Consider the following 20,065-nt stretch of genomic DNA (forward strand, 5'->3'; position numbering starts at 1 on the left):
TCCCTTTCATATCCAGCATCTCTTTGGTTAGATAGGTCCCTGCCTCTAGATGGTATTTGTTAAGTTCATATAGGGATTGATAGTAATGGTGACTGATAGCATTTATAGAATATTTATGCTGTGCCATGTACACATTTTTATCCTCATGACAGCACAACTGAGATAGGTGCCTAGTCCCAATGTGTTGGCCTAAACATCACAGACACTTCAATAAACATAGGTCAAATGGGGCAGAACTAAGTCCCCAAGTGGAGATTGAGTGGCCAGATAGGCAGGGAGAACCTGTAGAGTCTGTTGACAAGAACAGACCAAGAAAATAATAAACAAACCCTAATGTCCAATAGAATGAAAGGTTTAACCAACGTAAACTAGAGCACAAAGCCCTCTTCTCTGGTATGATTTCCATCTCTCAGGATCTAAATGAATCAAGGACATTAAATTTCTCTTTTTTAATAAAAGCACACATTTACTGAACACCTACTATGGCACTTAGACAAAGCCTTTCATACTAAAGTCCTGTGATATATATGGAGGCAAAAACAAGAAAGAGGTTTAACTCTATGCGTTAGAGCTCTTCATTCTCACAGAGATGATAATGTTGACTGGAATAATATTTGAGGCAATGATATTCCTGGAAAATTTTTGCTAACCTTTTAAAATAAAGCATAATCCTACCTTATCTCCCAGCCATTTTCTCGTCAAATCAATGCTTGATGCAGCTTTAAAAATGAGGGGGCTTTGACACATTACATGCATCTATCAATTTATACACAAATGTTTATTAAAGTGCCTATGATGTTCCCAGTACAGTGCTAGGCACCATTATGGTTACAAAGGCAGGCTGGTCCCTGCTCTCATGGAGCTTACAGTCTAGATAAAGAGCCACAGAACAGAGACAGCATTTAAGTGCTTAACTGAGTGGTAGAGATAAGAAGTGCTCAAGCAACGAGGGGAAAAAGGGTGAAGTGGCTGCTGGAGTCTTCAAGAAGGGGGACTCCAGTGAGTTCTTGAAGAATGTGCAGAGCCTAGCTTGGTAGTGAGCAGGGTGAGGCTTTCAGGCAAAGGCACACAGGCCAACGGGTATGGAGTGAAAGAAGACAATGGCCTATTCGGGAAGCATCATGCACACTGAATTGTTCTGAGCAACCAAGCTGGAAATGCAGGTCGCAGTCAGACTATAAAAACAAAAACCAAACTCGCTGCCGTCAAGCCAATTCCAACTCATAGCGGCCCTATGGGACAGAGTAGAACTGCGCCATAGAGTTTGCAAGGAGCACCTGTTGCATTTGATCTGCAGACCTTTTCATTAGCAGATGTAGCTCTTAACCACTAGGGTACTAAAACCCAGCTGAAAAAGCTAATTTTTAATTTTGTAGGTATTTGAGAGCCAACACAGACACTTGGGCAAAGGAAATGGCATGATGCCAATAGAGCTAACAATGTATACAAAATGGATTTCTGGAGAAAGGTGAGGGAAGAAATTAGAAATTGTGTCAGTAATGCTGACACAAGATGGTGCTGAGATCATCAGTTAAGGTGTTGGCAGTGAGACAAAACCACAGCACTCAGCGAGAACGCAAGGTTCCCTGTCCTAAATGTTAAAAATTTAAAGTACATACAGTATGTTTAATCCAAATTATACTAGTTTGTTAAAGGAAATATATCCAAAATAAGTTTTTAAAAAATCTATTTAAACATCTGTTGTTTCTTGTTCAACATGGAAGCAGTACTTTCCATGACTAATCTGCTTTATAATCTGTTTCAATTAAGTAACTAAAGAAAAATAACAAAATTGCTATGGGTTTCTGAAATATCCACAAAATTAACCTGAAGAAGGAAAAAAAACAACAAAAGACTACAATATTAACAGGTACTGTGTACCTTCTAAAAAATGTGACTTACTGGGAATAGATATTAGGGTTATAAAGAATATTAAGAATGTCTTCTCTATAGGGGAAAACTGTTTTAACATAAGCCTGATTAGAAATTTACATAGTTTTAAATCATAACTTAAAATTAGATCTGCTCTCGATTTCTCTGAAGTATTCTTCACACGGGGTGGGGGGAAAAGATGTTCTTCACACAGGAAAAAAAGGAGTGATTTATTAAGTCACTGTGTTGTTGCTGGTTGCCTCAAGCCAATTCCAACTCATGGCGACCCCATGTGTTGCACAGTAGAATCGTGCTCTATAGGCTGTCATCTTTCAGAAGTAGATCACCAGGCTGGTCTTCTGAGGTGTCTCTGGGTAGGCTCAAACTGCCAACTTTAGCCCAATAGTTGAGCATTTAACCATCTGTGCCACCCAGGGACTCTAGGTCACTTTCATGGAGGGCAAATGTAGTGTGTCTTAATCTTGATTACATGGTACCGGCTGGGTTATCCATAGGGATGGAGAGAAGCAGTGTGAATGATCCAAATTAGGACCCATCCAAACACTCACACGTGACATCTCTCTCATGAACTTACCTTTCACCTTGTCTGGAAAGTGGCAGATACAATGGTCTATGTGTTTTCTTCAGTGATCCTCATTAACAGGGTCCTCTGTTATCATATCCTGCCTCCCAGATCTTATTCATGTCTCTTTTGTAAAGCACTTTATTTCCCTGTACTCCAGCTCCCTATTAATAATAAACCCAAAGCACTATAAACAAACAAACAAACAAACAAAAAAACCCGTTGCCATCGAGTCAATTCCAACTCATAGTGACCCTATAGGAGAGAGTAGAACTGCTCTATAGGGTTTCTAAGGAGTGGCTGGTGGATTCAAACTTCCCACCTTCTGGTTAGCAGCTGAGCTCTTAACCACTTCACCACCAGGATTCCTTGAAGCACTACAGGACGTTTTAATAGGCTAGATGGCTCCTGTTAACTGCTTGGGCAAGACAGATGTACCTCTACGGAACACCTGACTGATGTTATTTAAGAGAGTAGTTGAGAATGTTCTAGAGTTGCCAAGTCAGCAGAAAAGAGTTCACAGATGATTTGAGAGTAAGACCTGCTGATTTTTTTTTTTTTTACCATTAGCGATAGGGAGGACTCAGACAGCCGGCTGAAGAGCGAAGTGCTAGGATCTAGCCGAAACTCTGAAGGTTGGGCCTAGCAATCTGGGTTTTAACAGGCCCTCCAAGTGATTCTGAGGTGTGCTAAAATTTGAAAACCACTGAGCTAACCCCAGTGGGAAGAAGTTGGCTCCAGGCCCATAGGAGTGCTTGACTTTCCTGTGACTTACCCAGAAGTTTTCAAACTTGTCTGCACATTTGAATCACCTGGGGAGCTTCAAAAACTATTAATGCCTGTGTCCTATTGTCAGAATCACATGACCTAGTCAAGTGATTCTAACATGCAGACAAGTTTGGGAACCATTGGGTTACTCAAAAGAGAACACAGGTATCAGTGAAATTTCACTTCCAAATCCCACTCAAGGGTGTTTCCTGATTATTTCAGAATACCGTAATGTTGGAGCCCTGATGACTCGGTGCTTAAGACCTCAGCTGCTAACCAAAAGGTCGGTAGTTCAAACCCACCAGCCATTCTTTAGAAACCCTGTGAGGCAGTTCTCCTGTCCTGTAGGGTTGATATGTGTCAGAATTGACTCAACAGCAACGGGTACGGGACTGGAATGTTGTCATAAGAATATTGCTTAAAATTTAAGTTCAATATCCTATCTAAAGAAATCTTTATTCTTATAAAAGTACGTATTCTAAAGTAAAAGAGGCAGTTAATTCCTACATTATTTTGTTTGGAGAAAATCTGTAATTTTGGAATCCACAAGAGTTTGTGTTACTCTTCTCATTAAATATTGGTCTATGCCATTTAGCTGTCCAAAAACTGCATCGGGAACGCCTGTGCAAGTGGAAAGGAACTGTCTAAGTTTCTGTACACTTGTGATAGCCTCTGCGATGGTGATTTTTGGCTGTTCTGGTAAAGAGATCTCCCCCTCATCTTCACTTCCGGCTTCATCAGTATTTTCATCAGTCATCATGCCCTGGATGACCTCTGTGTCCATCAGCTCCTGGGAGACGATGAGGTCATCATCTGCAGTTACAAAGTCCTGGAAATTTACTTCATTCGGGATACAGGTGGCAATAGCTACCGAGCGCCACAACTTTTCAATGACAGCGGCTGGTTCGTTGGCCGCTTCTTCTGCATCGGAATCTGTAAATTCCATAGGGATGATGCCTGCCCTCTGCCAGCATTTCACCACTGTGGACTGCTTGATTGACCACCACGCCGCAGCAATCATGTCCATGGCCTGCTTAATGTCCACCTTTTCTTGATCCTGACTGCTGCTGAGTTTGAGGAGGATCCGCTTTAGAAAGTGGCTCCTATACAGCACTTTCATGGTGTGGATTATGCCAAGATTCAGGGGCTGCAGGACAGCAGTACAGTTTGAGGGCAGATACCCCACCTGGATCCTTTCCAAGCGTGGAAGCATGTTGTGTGCAGAGCAGTTGTCAATAAGCAGGAGGATCCGCCGTTCTGCCTGTTTCATCCTGGCATCCACTTGCATCAGCCACTCATTAAATAGATCCTGCGTCATCCATGCCCACTGGTTGGCTCGGTAATCACAAGGGAGGGAATGGATGTTCTTGAGACAGCGTGGGCTGGGTGACCTACCAACAATCAATGGTCTCATTTTTTCAGTCCCTGAAGCATTGCAACAAAAGAGTGCTGTCAACCTCTGCTTTGCTTTCTTGCCCCCTCTACAATAGTCCCCTTTAGCAGCAAGTGTGTGCTGGGGAAGCAACTGGAAAAACACTCCTGTCTCGTCAGCATTAAAGATATCATCTGGGCTGTAGTCAGCAATCAGTTTTATAATTTCCCCTGCATGCCACTCGTTAACCTTATCTATTCCTAGACCATTCATTAGCCTGTCACTATTCTCTCTACAGACTGCTTTCAAAGTAATTCCATGGCGATCCCTAAATCTGTTCAGCCAGCCCACACTTGCTTGAAAACTGTCATAGCCAAGCATGTTGGCCAGGTTTAGTGCTTTCTTCCTAATGACAGAACCAGTCACGAGAATGTTTTTGGCGTGGATTTCTTGAAACCAAGCAAAAACAGCCTTATCGATGTCATCATAGAGTGCATTCCTCATCCTCTTCCGCTGGGGCCCCACAGATGCCTCCCGCACCTTTTCTTCAAATTTGGTGCGATCCTTTAAGAATGTAGACAAAGTAGAAGGAGTGATACCAAATTCTTTTGCCACATCACCTTTCCTCCTGCCTGAGTCTACAGCTTCCACAACTTTCATTTTCTCCTCCAGGGAGAACTGCCGTCGTTTCTTGTTCCCCTTGTTTGCCATATCCGTGGAATGAGGCCTGGGCCACAGCTAACAGGGCTGCGTCCGTTCCTCCTCGTGGCTTCTTTTGCCACAGGTGTGAAAAACTGAGAAGACAAAACAAAGTATCTATCAGGAACCAAAGATGATGGATTCCCCTTAAAAAAAAAAAAAAAAAAAGGGTTCAGATTTTCAAAGAACTCTATTAGGAACTGATAATAAAAGGCCATAATCAAGAGGAAACAGGATTCATGCTACTGATTTTTTGTAGAAACTAGTTTTACAGACTTACAGAATGTTTGAAAAAGAAGTGGCCTTATAAATAATCTAGTTTAAGCTCTCTGAGACTCCATAAAAATGGGAATAGCAGTGTCTGCTCTTGCCACTGTGAGAATACATTGACATTAATAGATGGTGAAAGAGCTTTGCAAATAGCAATGCACTGTATAAATTCAAGGGGTAATTATCCAGCTCATTTTATGGATGCACAAACTGAGGCCCAGGGAAGAGGCCTACAGGTTCATGTAGCTCATATTTCTTGACTCAGATTAGTGCTCTTTCTGCCATTCCATGGTCCTGCTTGAAATTCCACACCAAAATGAGAACTTCAAAACTCTATCACCATCTAACTTGGAAAGATTTCCATTGTGGGAAGATGTTTCCGGTAGCCACACATTCATTTAGTGATTATTTACAGGGCCAAGCTGTAAGGATACAGTGATGAACAAGGTCCCTGCCCTTATGAACTATACAGTGTGGTGGGGGATAGAAACAATAAGTAAACAGATAATTACAGTGTGTGATATGTGCTATGACAAACACTGTGATAGAGAATAAAAGTGGAAGATCTATTTACACAGAGTGGCCAAGTGTGTTCTCACTGAGAATATGGCATTTCAGCTGAAATCTCTATGAAGAGTAGGGGGTAAGGGCACCCCAGCAAAGGACAGGGCATCAGCAAAGCTTGAGGGCTGGAAAGAGACTGAGGTACTGAACTGAAAGACTCACATGTGTATGACAAAAGTGGAGAGCCAGACCACTCAAAGATGCCATGACAAGAAGTTGATATTTTATTCTGAGTGTAACAGAAATCCACTGAAGATTTTTAAGCAAGGGAGGGTCATGATCTGCTTTTACATTTTAAAATGTTTTATGGAAAATGGATCAAGGAGGCAAAGAGATGAATTAGGATATTAGGATGCTGTTGCTGATAATTCAGGTGAGGGATGATGGCAAAAGTGATAGGCAGATTACAGTCCCTCTCTGGGCCTCTTTCCCATTTTGAAATGCAGAGACTGGACTCAACCAGGGAAGGCATATTAGAATCTCATTTCCAGGCCCCACCTTGGACCTAGTGAATCTCATAGAAAATCTCTATGAGGGAAAATAATTTTTTAAAAGCTCCCAGAGTGATTCTGATAGGCTCCATGGTGACAAACCACAGGACCAGATGATCCTTAAGGTCCCTTCCAGGTTGAAGTACTGGACACTAGACCAGGTGCTCTAAACTCAAATGCTTTTAGGGACCAGGTAAGCATCTTGAGTGAGTGAAATGTAGATAAGGTATTAATAGAGAGTGTTGTGGTCTGTATGCCCTACCTAGAGGTTTTCAGAATTTAAAACAAACCAACCAACCTCCCAGGCTGGCCAAACAGAACAGGATCCAGCAGTGGTAATTTGCTGCTTAGACCTTTTATCATTAAAAAAAAAAAAAAACCAGAGCCCTCAAAGGACCAGAGAGGGTGCTGTGATAACTCCTTCCTGAGGGCAGGATTCTACCACCACTTCCACACAAATATCCATCTATTCATGGCATCTTCTATGTGCCAATCACTGAGCTTGATGCCAGCCATATAGAGATGAATGGAACATAATGCCCACCCTTGAGGACCTTACCATCTCGACCATCTAGACAGGAAAGACAAACACTACAGTGTGTGAGGCACTATAACAGAGAACACAAAAGTGGGAGTGATCAACTGGGGTGAATGGTGGGTGGGGACAAAGAGGAAACAATATTTCTGTTAGGCCTTAAGAAATAAATAGGAATTCATGAGATGGAAAGAAATATATGTAAAGGTAATGGAGTACTATCAAAGATAAAATGGCATGATCAAGACAAAAAAAGTCTTTGGGGGAAGAAAGTGAGGGCCAAATCACAGAATGGCCTATTAAGGATTCTAGCTTGATCCAAGGGGCAATAATAGGCCTTCAGAAGTTTTCTTTCCGTTTGCGTTTTAAGGAATGACATGATCAAATTTGCACTTTTTAAGGAGTCCTTTGGTTGCAGGGTGGAGAACGTAATAGATGAAGTCCATTCTCCTAAAAGGTGCCCCTAAATCTGAAAATAAAAACAGGCCACATACAGTTCGAATATTAATTTGAGTGCAATAAGAAGCTACTGAGAATTTTAAGCAAGGAGAAAAAGATGACCGCTGTGTGGAGAATGGAATTGAAGAGTGTCAGAGAAAAAGCAGTTCAGGTGAGAGAGAACGGTAGCTTGAATTACAACTGTAATAGTGAAGATGTGGAGTAGTCCATTTCTAGGCTACGTTGTTGCAGGTCTTGTTGACTGACTTGATGTGAGGTACAGGAGGATTCTTTGACTCGAGCATTAAGCAACCCAGTGAACGGTGGTGCAATTACTGCGACAGAAACCGGTTACTGAGGATCTCCTGAGCGAACGTAATTTGCTGAGCCCTTTCTTTATATGCTTAATACAGATTACACGTGGCAGTGCTGAGATTCAAACCCAGGGAGGCTCACTACAAAGCCAATGTTCTGAACGCTACAGAGTGCTATGTAGTTTGTTGTGGGAACTACCAGTATTACCGAGAGATGTGGAAAGAGAACCAGGCAAAAGCCAAACTAGACAAAGTCTTGGAGGTCAAGCTAAGAAATTTCAATTTTATTCCAAGTGAAGGAGAAAACACCGGAAGGTTTTATGCAAGGGAGTGACATGATCAGACTTAAAGTTCAGAAAGATCCGTGTGGCTGCTGTCAGATTTAGAGGGACAAGAGCGGAAGCAGGAAGACTACATGACTCTAGGTAGGGAACGATGATAGCGGTAGATGGAGAGAAGTATGCAGATCGATAATACGTGTGTAAGATAGTGAGGGTCGTGCGGGAACGTGTATAAATGCGGGACAATTTGTGACATCGGCGGGAAATAACCATACCATCCCTATCAGATTCCCGGAGTCTCTCCACACGGTCATTTAGCTCCGCTTCAATCACTCCAGGAGCCCGATGTCATTACTATCCGTGGGGCGGTGGGAGAAACGGGCTGACTGCAAATGACCGGGATGAGGGAGGCCTGATGCTGCGTTAGGAAATATGAACCTTATACTGAATGCACGGGGACAGACTGAGAAGGATGGGGTCAGGCCTTGAGTACCGTACGGGACACAGCTGTGTGGGGGGGGTTCCCCGGGCCCCACGTGGCTCTGAGAGGTGAGGCGGAGCCACGACCCCTCACGCTCGGCGTAGCCCCGCCCTTGTTACCTGAACGCCCCACGACTGTGCCCGGGGGCTGAGCAGCCGGGGGGACGCACCGCCGGCAACTACAGCTTCCTCCTCCGCCCGGGACCTCTGGCCGGAAGCAGTCCGTCCGCCTCAGCGGGCCTCCTCAAAGCCTCCAAACAGTTCCTAAGGGCCCGCCTCCCAGCTAAGGCCGGACTGTTGCGCTTGCGCGAGGGGTCGCACGGAGTCACGCGCCGCCAGACGCTTCCGGTGCGCCGCGAAGGCCGCCGGGACGAGTCTCCCTGGCGGTCCAAGGTGTGCTACTGCTGCTACCGCCGCCGCCGGTGAACCGGTGCTGCGGCGACTCCCGTGTCCCTGCTGTCCTCCTCGGGCTCCCCGGGGTTTGACCCCCGGGGCCCTCGGCAGCAGTCGGCGAAGGATCTGCAGGACGAACCTGTGCTCCTACACCCGCCCTCCACGACTCCATATCGCGACTTCGCAGGCGGGGAGCGAGAGGGTCTGTCGCGACTCCGCGCCGTGTGTCACCGGGCGGGGCCGCGGGGCCGGGGCTCCTCCAGCCCCCGGGATGCGCGCACGAGCCCTCGCCTCCACTTCCTTGTTGCCGCTGTCACGACTGGAGCCGCCTCTCGCCGACAGAGGGGAGCGCGAGTGCGCCGGCCAGCCCCCTCACCGAGCCCACGGGCCGAGCGCCTCCGGGAATGTGAGCCGCGTGGCCTCCACGCTCCTCTGGGTAAGTCTTGCCCTCTAGGACCGCGCTGCGGACCCCACTGGGCGACCTTGGGCTGGGTGCTGCGGCTCTCAGAGCCTCTGTGGCCTCTTCCACAAAACAGGACCGGCGAGCCTTGTTATTTTTTCCCCGCAATCCTTTGGGACTTCTGAGACCCAGAGAGAGAAATGAAGTGGCCGGGAGTCAAACCGTAGTCCGTGGCTGAGCAATCAGAGGTCATCTGATGAGGTTCTGAGGAGGATCTGATGGGACAGTGAATGCGTTGCAAATTTCAAGCACTGCCTTTAATCTATTTTGCAGATGAAAAAATCAGTTTTAGAGAGAGTAAGTAGATTGCCCAAGGTCATAGGGCTCTGCTATTAAATGGTGTAACCTAAATTAGAACCCAGAACTTCTGCCCTTGGTTTTAACCTATGTATTATCTTGCTTTTCTTTGCATCTCCGTACTGAGGTCAGAGATAACCAAGCTTGAAACAAAATAGAGAGAGGGACACACACACACACACACACACACACACACACACACACACACACACGTCAGTTTCTTCACCCACCCCAAGGTGGCTGTAATTGTTCCTGACTTGTTTCTTTCTGGGTGCTAAAATCCTACATGTTATACTTTACGGATACTCTCCTGCGGTTACTGTTGTTTTCCACAAGGCACTTAAGGGCTGAGAAGTCAATTATTAAGAGCAAAAAAAAAACACGAGTAAACTTTGATTTCAACTCCACTTTCCCTTACTCTGGAAATCCTAGTGGCGTAGTGGTTAAGTGCTATGGCTGCTAACCAAAAGGTCAGCAGTTCGAGTCCGCCAGGCGCTCCTTCGAAACTCTATGGGGCAGTTCTACTCTGCCCTGTAAGGTCACTGTGAGTCAGAATCGACTGGACGGCAGAGGGTTTGGTCTGGTTTTGGTTTTCCCTTACTCTTAGCTGGCCTGTTGCTTACTCAGCCAGGTTTTATTGAGGGCTGTGTTCTCTTCTGGGTTGTGCTATGACAGTTAAGATTGCAACCCCCCCCCCCACCACCAGTGGGAAAAGGAATCAGAGATCACACAGAACTAGAAGAAAGCTTAGGAATAATGTGTTCTTAAGTGCTCGACTACTAGTTGGCAAGTTGGCGGTTGTACCCACTCAGAGACACCTTCAAAGACGGGAGTGGTGATCTGGTTCTGAAAGGTCACAGTCTTAAAAAACCTTTGGAGCAGCTCTACTCTGCAACACATGGGGTCACCATGAGTTGTGACTGACTCAGCAGCAGTTGACAGTAACAACCTGGAGTATATCTTTAAAATTATAGGTAAAATGTTGTATGTCTGCATTTTTCTGGAGGAGAATTTTTTAGCTTTCACAATATCGTAAAGGAATTCTTGCCTCCCAGAAAGTTAGAAACCATTGAGTTTCGCTTATCTCACGGAAGAACAACTGAAACTTAGAGAACAGGGAATAGGCTTGACTGGTCCAAGGTCACATGGTTAAAAAAAAGTTTAGACTTGGATTCAGATCTCCTGACTTTACATTCTGTGCTCTTTTCCTCATTATACCTTATCAGATACCTTATCATCTGTGGAATGAGGTCTGAATAAAATGTGAGTGAGCTTTGTACAACAAAAATCAGTCCTCTGTTTACTACCACAGCTCCTTCTTCCCAGAATCCTAAATTCTTTTCTGACAGATTTTAGGAGCAACTATGTATTTCCCTTTCTGTGAAAGTGAGTTCTGGAAACCTTTCTCTCTCAAAGGATTAAATTTCATGGGTAAAACTTCAACTTGGAATTTGGCCACAAATAAGCTGCTTGTTCTTGAACTGGTCGTTCAGTTTTTTTTGTGCCGGCCTTTTCCTAGACGTAAAAGCTGTTAGTAGATCCTCCCTTTCTTTAGCTAGTGCCAAAAAGCTAATGTTGGTCTGTCAGGTAACTCTTTAGACATGTGCTGTCTAATGTCATAGCCACTAGCCATATGTGGCTATTCAAATTTAAATTAATTACAGTTAAATAAAACCAACTCAGCTCTTCAGTCACTCTAGCAGTATTTCAAGTGCTCAATAGCCATGTATGGCTAGTGGCTGCCATATTGGGAGGCACAGGCATAGAATATTTCCATGATCACAGAAAATTTATTGAACATCCTTGGTTTAGAGGGTTGCCAGTAGAGATAAGTAATAATGTAGTGTAATGAAAGAAGGCTCAAACAGTTGGATTTTTGAGTCAAAAATCTGTATCTTTCAGTTCCTATTTGCACCTGGTGCCTTGGGGTGGTCATTAAGCATTTCATCCAGATTAAAATTTGTATAATACTTCACTGTCCTCGAATAGAGTTACATCTTTTGTGTTCTTTGCATGTTATCACCGTAAATCTGTGGTAAAGTGGGTGAGACTTCTCTTTTTATAAGTGAGAGAACTGAACCTAAAGCAGCTAATGGACTTGCCCCAAATCTCTAAAGTTGGCAGACTATAAAGATACCTCTTACACATAGATGCTACATGCTGGAATGAGCAACTGAATTAATCATTTAAGCATTTTGCTTAGGATAATGAAATATATGAAGGGGCCAGAACTTCTGACTCCTAGAGAAGTATTCTTGTTACCTGTTTTCATGGAGCCCTTGTGATGTGAAGCTAATAAATCTCTCAGTTGAAAGATGGCTGTGAGTATCCAGTGAGGGAATATAAGTGAAAAGGCTGTCTAAGCTAGCGGTCCCAGATTTGTCTGGTAAATGAATCACCTAGGGCACTTTACTAGCATGCAGATTTCCATGCCCTCTGGAGATTCTGGTTCAGAAGGGCTGAGGTGGAGCCCTGGAATCTCTATGTCTAAGAAATACCTTCTGCCTTTGGGAAATGGCTAAGCCTTTTAAGACCTGGCAGAAGTAAGAGATTGTTTGATCAGGAGGTTGCTGCCCCCTTTAGGGTGAATTCCTGACACTTTGTGTTTGACTTTCCTCTCCTCTAGCCATGGATGCATCATATGATGGTACTGAGGTAACTGTCGTGATGGAGGAAATTGAGGAAGCCTACTGTTATACCTCCCCTGGGCCACCCAAGAAGAAGAAAAAGTACAAAATACATGGAGAAAAGGCCAAGAAACCCAGGTTAGTTAACACTTTTTGGTTACTGCTGGCATTTAAAAATGTCGAACCAAAAGGCTAAGAGGTAGTCTGGAATGCTCATAAGCAGAAGTTGCTGAGGAGGACTTTTTAACACTGCATCCAGATTCATTGAGAGTGAGTGTCACGTCAGTTGTCGGAGTCTCAGGATTGGTGGGGTTGGGCAAGGATGGGGAGGGGAAGGTGGCCAGATTGATGCCAGTGTTTGCCATTCCTGGCCAGATCTTGATCATGTTTCTAGGCTGTCACAGAAGATCATACCATATATATGGTAGAAGGTACGTCCTAGAGAACTGCATTATGTATTATTGTTTTTATTTAAATATTTAACATACAACATAAATAAAATTATGGAATCACAAGTAGTACCAATGATATCTATAGAAAATATCCAAATTATAGCTCTAATCCCCCTCTGGTCTGCGAACACTCCAAACTTCTTGCTAAGTTTGCCAGCACTGGGTCACTTTGATGGTTCTTCTTGTTTTCCTCTCCCATTCTTGGGGGGATGCTGTTGACCGGAGAGATGACTAGAGGCTGTGGAGAGGAGTGAAGGGTATGAATGATAACCACACTGGGGAATTAGCCCCTGTGCAACCTTGCCCTGACAGTGAAATGACAGGACACATGTGTCTTATTTTGTTTATATTGGGTTTTAAGAACCAGTCATTCCCACAGAAAGAGTGGTCTGTGGAAAAGCAAACCAAACGAACCTTTGCTTCCAGATTTCTAAAAAGAACAGCCACTCTGTCTTTACCGTTCATTTTGCCCTCCTCCCATACATCTTCCTGAGAGTGTTATTTAAATGTTTTTTTGTTTGACTTGAGTCCCTAGTTAGACAAATGCTTTGAAGTGAGAAGCTGGGTTTTGTATCTCCCTCTTCACAACCTGGAGCCCTGGTGATATAGTGGTTAAGGGCTCAGCTGCTAACCAAAAGGTCGGCAGTTCGAATCTACCAGCCGCTCTTTGGAAATCCTCTTGGGGCAGTTCTTCTCTGGCCTATAGGGTCACTAAGAGTCAGAATCGAATCCACAGCAATGGATTTGGTCTTTTTCACAACCCAAAATCTAACACTGTAGTGCTTACAGATTGAATGGGGGAAATCCCTAAGAAGTCATTGCTTCCTCAGGTCTGCTTACCTCCTTTACTATTACGACATCTACCTGAAAGTGCAGCAAGAGCTCCCCCACCTCCCTCAGTCTGAGATCAATAAGAAGATTAGCGAGAGCTGGAGGCTTCTCAGTGTGGCCGAAAGGAGTTACTACTTGGAGAAAGCCAAACTAGAGAAAGAAGGTTTGGATCCCGTAAGTAACTTTTTTTTTCCTCCACCAGTTCTTGTTGATTCACTGGTGAATGTCTTGGGCAAACCAATCTCCTATTCTCCTGTTTCCTTTTCTTTCCATAGGAAAATTTTGAGTTGAGTCGTTTTGTCTTTCTTGAGTGTGATTTTGTCTGTTTCCATGTCAGTGATGCCCTGCGCTCTCTGGTCCTCCTTGGCTGCAGCAGTACATGGAGCTGACATTTCTCAAAGTTGTTTGCAGTGAGTCTTAGGTTCCTTTTCTGATTTTTGCATAAGCTGGAACCCCTTAACCTTGTGGGTAGCCGGTATTTGATATCTTATATAGACATTTCTCCTACACTGTAAGTTTTCGTAGCACAAGTTAAGTGTAATATGATTGATTTGTGTTACATGGGCTGCTGTCAGTTACAACATAATCGGAATTACAGGTTTGCAGTTTAGATGGTGACATAGATGATACAGCTGTTTTGTGAAGTATCCCATTCTTTTGTTAACATTGGTGGTTTGTGAACTACGCTAGAAGCAAAAATGCAAGGTTAGGGCCCAAGATGATTGAAGAGACCAAGGCTTTTTTAAGCCTTGAGTTAAAGAACAAGCAAGGAAGCATTTAGGTTTGTGTCAGTTAGCCACTTTGTTATTTCTGGTTCACAATAACAAAATGCACTGACAACTATTAAGACTGGTATTTGTTTAAACTGGAGTTTCTGTAGGAAACATAACTTTTTATTGCAGGCTGAAACCGTTTAACCTCAACCCATTTTTTCAATTGAAACAGTTGTCTCTAACTTGTTTTTTGATAATGTGGAGCAGAAGTTTCTCAGGAATGCAACAACTATGTTATGGCAGGACAGGCTGTGTTCGCCCATCTGCCATACCATTTAGATTATTTTGTCCTTATTGGCTTGGCATTCTGCTTCCCGAAAGAACTTTGTGTTACCTGCATTCTTAGAGATGGCTTGTCCTATTCCTCCTCTAGATGATTCGTTTATAAACAGACCGGGAAACAATTCCTGTGGCAGGAAGGGGGTAGTGTAGGAAAAGCAAACATACTCCCTTTGCTTTGCATGTTACATAGTCAGCAGTATATCTTCCGCAATAAATTCTTTCTTATCTATATGCTTATTTATGCCTAACACTGTCTCTGCCACTACCACCCAGAGCATGAGTAGATGCACTCTGATACTAACTAGCTGAGTGACTTTGGAAGAATCATTTAACCTTTGAGACTTGGTTTTCTAATCTGTAAAATGAGGATAATAGTATCTACTCAGTATTTAAGATAACCCTAATGTAAAACACCTAGCTGAGTTCTTGGCATACACTTGCTTGGTCCCTGAGTATCAACCTTTAATAGATTAAATACCCAGCGACCATGTGATAAGAAAAGTTAACATTTATTGAGCACGTGCAACGTATCAAGCTTGGGCAAAGCTTTGTGGGCTGTGGTTGGCCTCTCCCAGATTGCCTGGTGTGAAGGCGAGACACTCCTGCCTGCATGTCTTGGGAGCCTGTCAGAGCCCTGTGGCAGGCTTTCTCCTCAGCGGTCCTTCAGGTCTCCTGCCAAGTGGCAGGGCCCGTGGGTTCTTCCAGGCCATCCTGGTTTTGCAGTGTTTGGATTTGTTAAGTCCATACTGTACTATGGAGTTAACCACCATTTAGCCTTGTCCTGCTGAACTGTATGCTTCGAAGGGTGACTTAAGAATGTTGTTTCCCCATCTCCTCTCCCATAAAGGCTCCATAAATGATTCAGTCTATCTGCTGTCATGTTCCATCTTAGCGCTTCTTCTAAGTTTTCATTTCTGAGTGCTTTTTTTGTGCGCTAGGCAGTCTTATCGACCTCTTGCTTCTGATTTAATGATTCTTTTGTAACTGACTGCAGCGTTCCTTTTAAAGATGCTTCTCAAATTATTTTTTGTACCATTTAATTTCAATTCTCACTTAACTGTTCACTTTGAACTTTTATATTCCTTGTCAGGTAATTTTCTGTTTAAAAAACAAGGCAAAACAAAAATACCTTTTTTTTCTCGTGCCTGAACTCCCTCTATTGGGCCAATTAGCCATGCAGGGTTATGCTTCTAGTACCTGGTCTCCTTGATACTTAGAAGACCTGTCCTGCAGTCCCAGCTTGGCCACTTACTACTTTTGTTTTGGGGGAAAGTCATTTTACCTCCCTGAGCTTCAGCTTCAATTTCCTCATTTGTTAAATACCCATTGCCATCAAGTTGATTCCAACTCAATAGTACCTAACTTAATTAATAGTTTCATTTTTTAAGGTAAAATAAGATCACGGATTTGAAAGCATTTTCTAAACCTTAAGGTCTTGTTGTTAGGTGCCGTCGAGTCAGTTCTGACTCATAGCAACCCCTTGTACATCAGGACAGAACACTGCCCGGTCCTGCACCATTCTCTTAATTGTTGTTATACTTGAGCCCGTTGTTGCAGCCACTGTGTCAGTCCATCTTATTAAGGGTCTTCGTTGAGGTCCTAGGTCATTGTTAATATTCATATTTCCCCCTAATATATTCAGGTCCTTATCAGATGACCTCTTTCTTATACACACATTCTCACAAAACCTTCATGATAGGTTCATCGACTTCCGTATAAGCCTGGGAGAAACCATTGATGCCAGGATCCTTGCTTTCTGTCTTGGGTTCCATCTCGGCCCGTTGATTTGTGTTTTGTGCTTTTTGTGATTTTAATTGAGCATTGTACAGTCTAATGTTTCAGTCTTTTGCTCCGTCAGAATCCTAAAGTATCAGAGCTGGGCAGGAACTCATAAATAGCCAGATTCAGCCCTCTTGTTTTATAGATGGGGCAGCTGAGGCCTAAAGAGAAGAAAGGATTGCTCAAGGCTGCCACACCTGGGGTTCCAGCTCAGGGTTTCAGATGCTAAAATCATTGCCCTCTCCAGAGTCCAGTCCTTGTTTTCTGCTTCCTGTATGATTGAGCAAGTAAACTACATTGCCTATGGTGTGATTTACCTCGTTGTCAGAGACTGACCCTGTCTGAGTCTTAGGTCAAGAGAGTAGAGTCTTTCTGCAGAAAAAAAAATGATCTCATAAATATATATCCATGTGGTCTTAGTCCATGTCTCTCTGCTTGTTTCCTCCTTCCTGGCTTCCTCATCCTCAGAACTCCAAGCTCTCTACACTGACTGCTGTGGTTCCGGACATCCCAGGCTTCCGCAAGATCCTCCCCCGCTCAGATTACATCATCATCCCCAAGAGCAGCCTGCAGGAAGACCGGAGCTGCCCTCAGCTGGAGCTGTGTGTGGCCCAGAGCCAGATGTCCTCTAAAGGAACACCACTTGTGTCCAACACCGCCCCAGAAACAGTGCCCAGCCATGTGGGCATGGCAGAGCAGTGCCTGGCTGTGGAGGCCCTGGCTGAAGAGGTGGGAGCCCTTGCCCAGCCAGGTGCTGTACAGGAGATTGCCACCTCAGAGATCCTCAGCCAGGATGTGCTTCTGGAGGAGGCTTCCCTGGAGGTAGGGGAGAGCCACCAGCCTTACCAGACCAGCCTGGTGATTGAAGAAGCTTTGGTGGATGGCTCACCAGACCTCCACACCAGAAGCCTGGCCATGCCCCACTCACAGGTTGGGGAGAGCGTGTCAGTGGTAACAGTCATGAGGGTAAGTGGCTTTGGCACTGATGTCCTTTGTTTTTATCTGAAATTACTAAAAAGGTGGACACCACCATACGTCGTGATTCTGGAGCAGAGGTGACAGAGGGCTGGTGTAACGCTTGTAGTGGGACTGCAGTCCTCTAGATCCTTTTTGTCCTAGTCCTAGTCCAGAGCCCTCCTTCAGCTTCTCAGGCGTTCTTACCAGCTCTTCTTTGTCCAGTTTAGCCAGAACTTTCTTCACATGAGATGGCATATAAAGTACATTAGCAGGAGAAGGAAAATGGTATTTGGGCAATCCATGAGTCAGAGCCAAGATCTTTCAGGCTGTTAGCATCAGTCAGCATTTATTTTCCCTAACAACTATTTCAACAAATAAATTTGTACCTTGAACTGTATATGAGAATTTTCAAATGGTCTTCCTGGGCAGAGTGTATGGGAAGCAGGAGGCTCTCTTCAAGGCCAGATTGATAGAACTATATCATAGAAAGAAGAGGCCAGTCTTGTCTCCAGTGGCCTAAGCCTCATGGCCAGTTGAGAAAGTTTCTGTGATCCCGCAGCCTGGTTTCCCAGGTGCCCCCGGGGGGAGCTGCCACCATGCCCTAGTGTGTAACTTCACTTCTGTTACCCAGGATAGAATGGCATCCTCTAAGAGGTGAAAGGACCAGCATTGCAGCCCTTGTGGCCCGAAGGGGTTAGAGAAGGTAGCCCTGCCTTCTCTTCTTTTATCATTTCTGGCCTTAGTTGATCATAGTGAAGCATGCCACTGGCCTGGTTAGGGTAGATCGATAGGGTGCTAAGAGTAACTGACAGGGTCAGAAGAATTGGGTTCTTCCTTTAACTGCTTATGTGGTCTTGGTTCTCAAGTCTTGTAGAACTTCAGTTTTCTCATCAGTAAAATGGTAGTACCCCTCCCTTGTGGTGATGGTTTTTTCTCTGCCGTCTTAAACTTTTTATTTTGAGATAATCATAGAGTCATTTCTCTATCTTCTGATAAGCACACTAGATAAGCACATTGTATATGTGATTATTGGACTTGATCCAGCTTCCAGTGTTATGGGTGGCCCTGGGTGTTCTTCATTTCAATGAAACTTATTTCTCTCTGTGTACATACAGGACTCCAGTGAAAATAGCTCCTCGGCGCCAGCCACACAGTTCATCATGCTGCCTCTGCCTGCCTACTCAGTTGTGGAGAACCCCACCTCCATCAAACTGGTCAGTGTGTGAGGAGCTGATGGCAATTAGGGCTCTGTAAGAATTCTCTTCCAAGTTTTTTTCTAAAAGTCTTATAACCTCAGGACACTAAACCAGCAAAGGTCTCAGGGATTATCTGGTCCAGGTGTGCTTGACCGGGGATCTGTGATTGGGATGCCACAGGAGCCATTAACTCCCTTCAAATTACGGTAGAACCTGTGAAAGGCAGAAACCTGTCAGAGAAGGATAAGTCAAATATTTTCCACTAAAAGGGGAAATAGAAAAATGGTAAAACTGCACTTTGTCAAAGGCGGAAAACTTGCAAGACCTGGGAAAACAAGGCAGTCCCATTGAGTTCTGGCTCTCACAGGTTTCACATGTATATACAAACTTTTCTCCTTGAGAGCATTTTTCTGGGGTAGGTACTATGGCTTTTGCCAGATTTTTGGAGGAGTACGTGATTTAGAAAAATTGAGAAGCCATACATTTAATTCAATCCTGTTATTGTACCCAGTACAGATCAGGAAAAAGGCCCTGGAATGAGAAAGAACTTGTTCAGGGTCACTAGACTACATAACAGTGAAGCCTTGGCCTCGATCCTTAGTTGGTGTTTTTTCCATCACACACTACAGCAACTGGGCACAGATTTATCCATCAATATTTCATATTTTTTGATGGTATAATAAATACTTAATTTTTTAAAAATTTTAGCTTTTCTTTGCTAGTATATAGTAAATACAATTGACTTTTTTGATATATTGATCCCGTATCCTGCAGCTTTGCTGAACTCACTTATTAGTTCTGGTGGACTTTTTTTTTTTTTTTTTCTTTAATATTTTATTGTGTCTTAGGTGAAAGTTTACACAGCAAATTAGATCCCCGTTCAATTCATACATGTCGGCACTCTCACCATTTCCACCCCGCCTGCCCTGTTTCCAGCCATCCAGTTTCCTTGCCCTGCCTTACCTTCTCATCTTTGCTTTTGGGTAGATGCTGGACTGTTTGGTTTCGTACAGTTGATTATTTAAAGGAGCACATTCCTCATGAGTGTTCCTATTTATTTTATAGCCTAATCTATTATTTGACTGAAAGGAGTGACTTCAGTTTCAGGTTAAAAGGGTATCTTAGGGCAATAATCTTGGGGTTTTGTCCAGTCCCTCTGAGTTCAGTAAGTCTGGTCTTTTTTATGAATTTGAGTTTTGTTCTGCGTTTTTCTCCCATTCCAACTGCGACTTTCTATTGTGTCCTTAGTCAGAACAGTGGGTGGTGGTAGCCAGGCACCATCTCATTCTTCTGGTCGCGGGCTGGAAGAGGCCATGGTTTGAGTGGGCCATTTGTCCTGTGGACTAATTAC

The 20,065-nt window shown here is 44.0% G+C and overlaps 2 protein-coding genes across 6 annotated transcripts in view; one reads left to right on the forward strand and one right to left on the reverse strand.

The window, feature by feature from the left end:
• Positions 1–608: 608 nt before the first annotated feature.
• Positions 609–8,936, reverse strand: TIGD6 (tigger transposable element derived 6). Of its 2 annotated transcripts, none has more exons than XM_049874062.1 (2): positions 8,788–8,936; positions 609–5,389 (listed from the first exon to the last, which is right to left on the reverse strand). In XM_049874062.1, exon 2 carries the CDS (start codon positions 5,304–5,306, stop codon positions 3,732–3,734), a length of 1,575 nt encoding a protein of 524 aa, XP_049730019.1. In that variant the 5' UTR covers positions 5,307–5,389; positions 8,788–8,936; the 3' UTR covers positions 609–3,731. The 2 variants fall into 2 exon arrangements, with proteins under 2 accessions (XP_049730019.1, XP_049730020.1); XM_049874063.1 differs by having other exon boundaries at positions 609–5,440.
• The window catches only part of HMGXB3 (HMG-box containing 3), a 54,917-nt gene continuing 43,753 nt past the window's right edge, over positions 8,902–20,065 (forward strand). For 3 of the 4 annotated variants that reach the window (XM_049874057.1, XM_049874058.1, XM_049874059.1), the window contains exons 1-5: positions 8,902–9,496; positions 12,444–12,582; positions 13,727–13,901; positions 17,030–17,527; positions 18,634–18,732. In XM_049874057.1, coding sequence (XP_049730014.1) covers positions 12,446–12,582; positions 13,727–13,901; positions 17,030–17,527; positions 18,634–18,732 — 909 coding nt within the window. In that variant the 5' untranslated portion in view covers positions 8,902–9,496; positions 12,444–12,445. The remainder of the gene's footprint in view (positions 9,497–12,443; positions 12,583–13,726; positions 13,902–17,029; positions 17,528–18,633; positions 18,733–20,065) is intronic. The other variant, XM_049874060.1, reaches the window with a different exon arrangement.

Source organism: Elephas maximus, chromosome 2, assembly GCF_024166365.1.
Source record: "Elephas maximus indicus isolate mEleMax1 chromosome 2, mEleMax1 primary haplotype, whole genome shotgun sequence".
NCBI classification, from domain to species: domain Eukaryota; kingdom Metazoa; phylum Chordata; class Mammalia; order Proboscidea; family Elephantidae; genus Elephas; species Elephas maximus.

Bases quoted from the DNA above. Each gene is read 5' to 3' on its own strand.
- TIGD6 (XM_049874062.1), bottom strand. From the start codon at position 5,306: ATGGCAAACAAGGGGAACAAGAAACGACGGCAGTTCTCCCTGGAGGAG.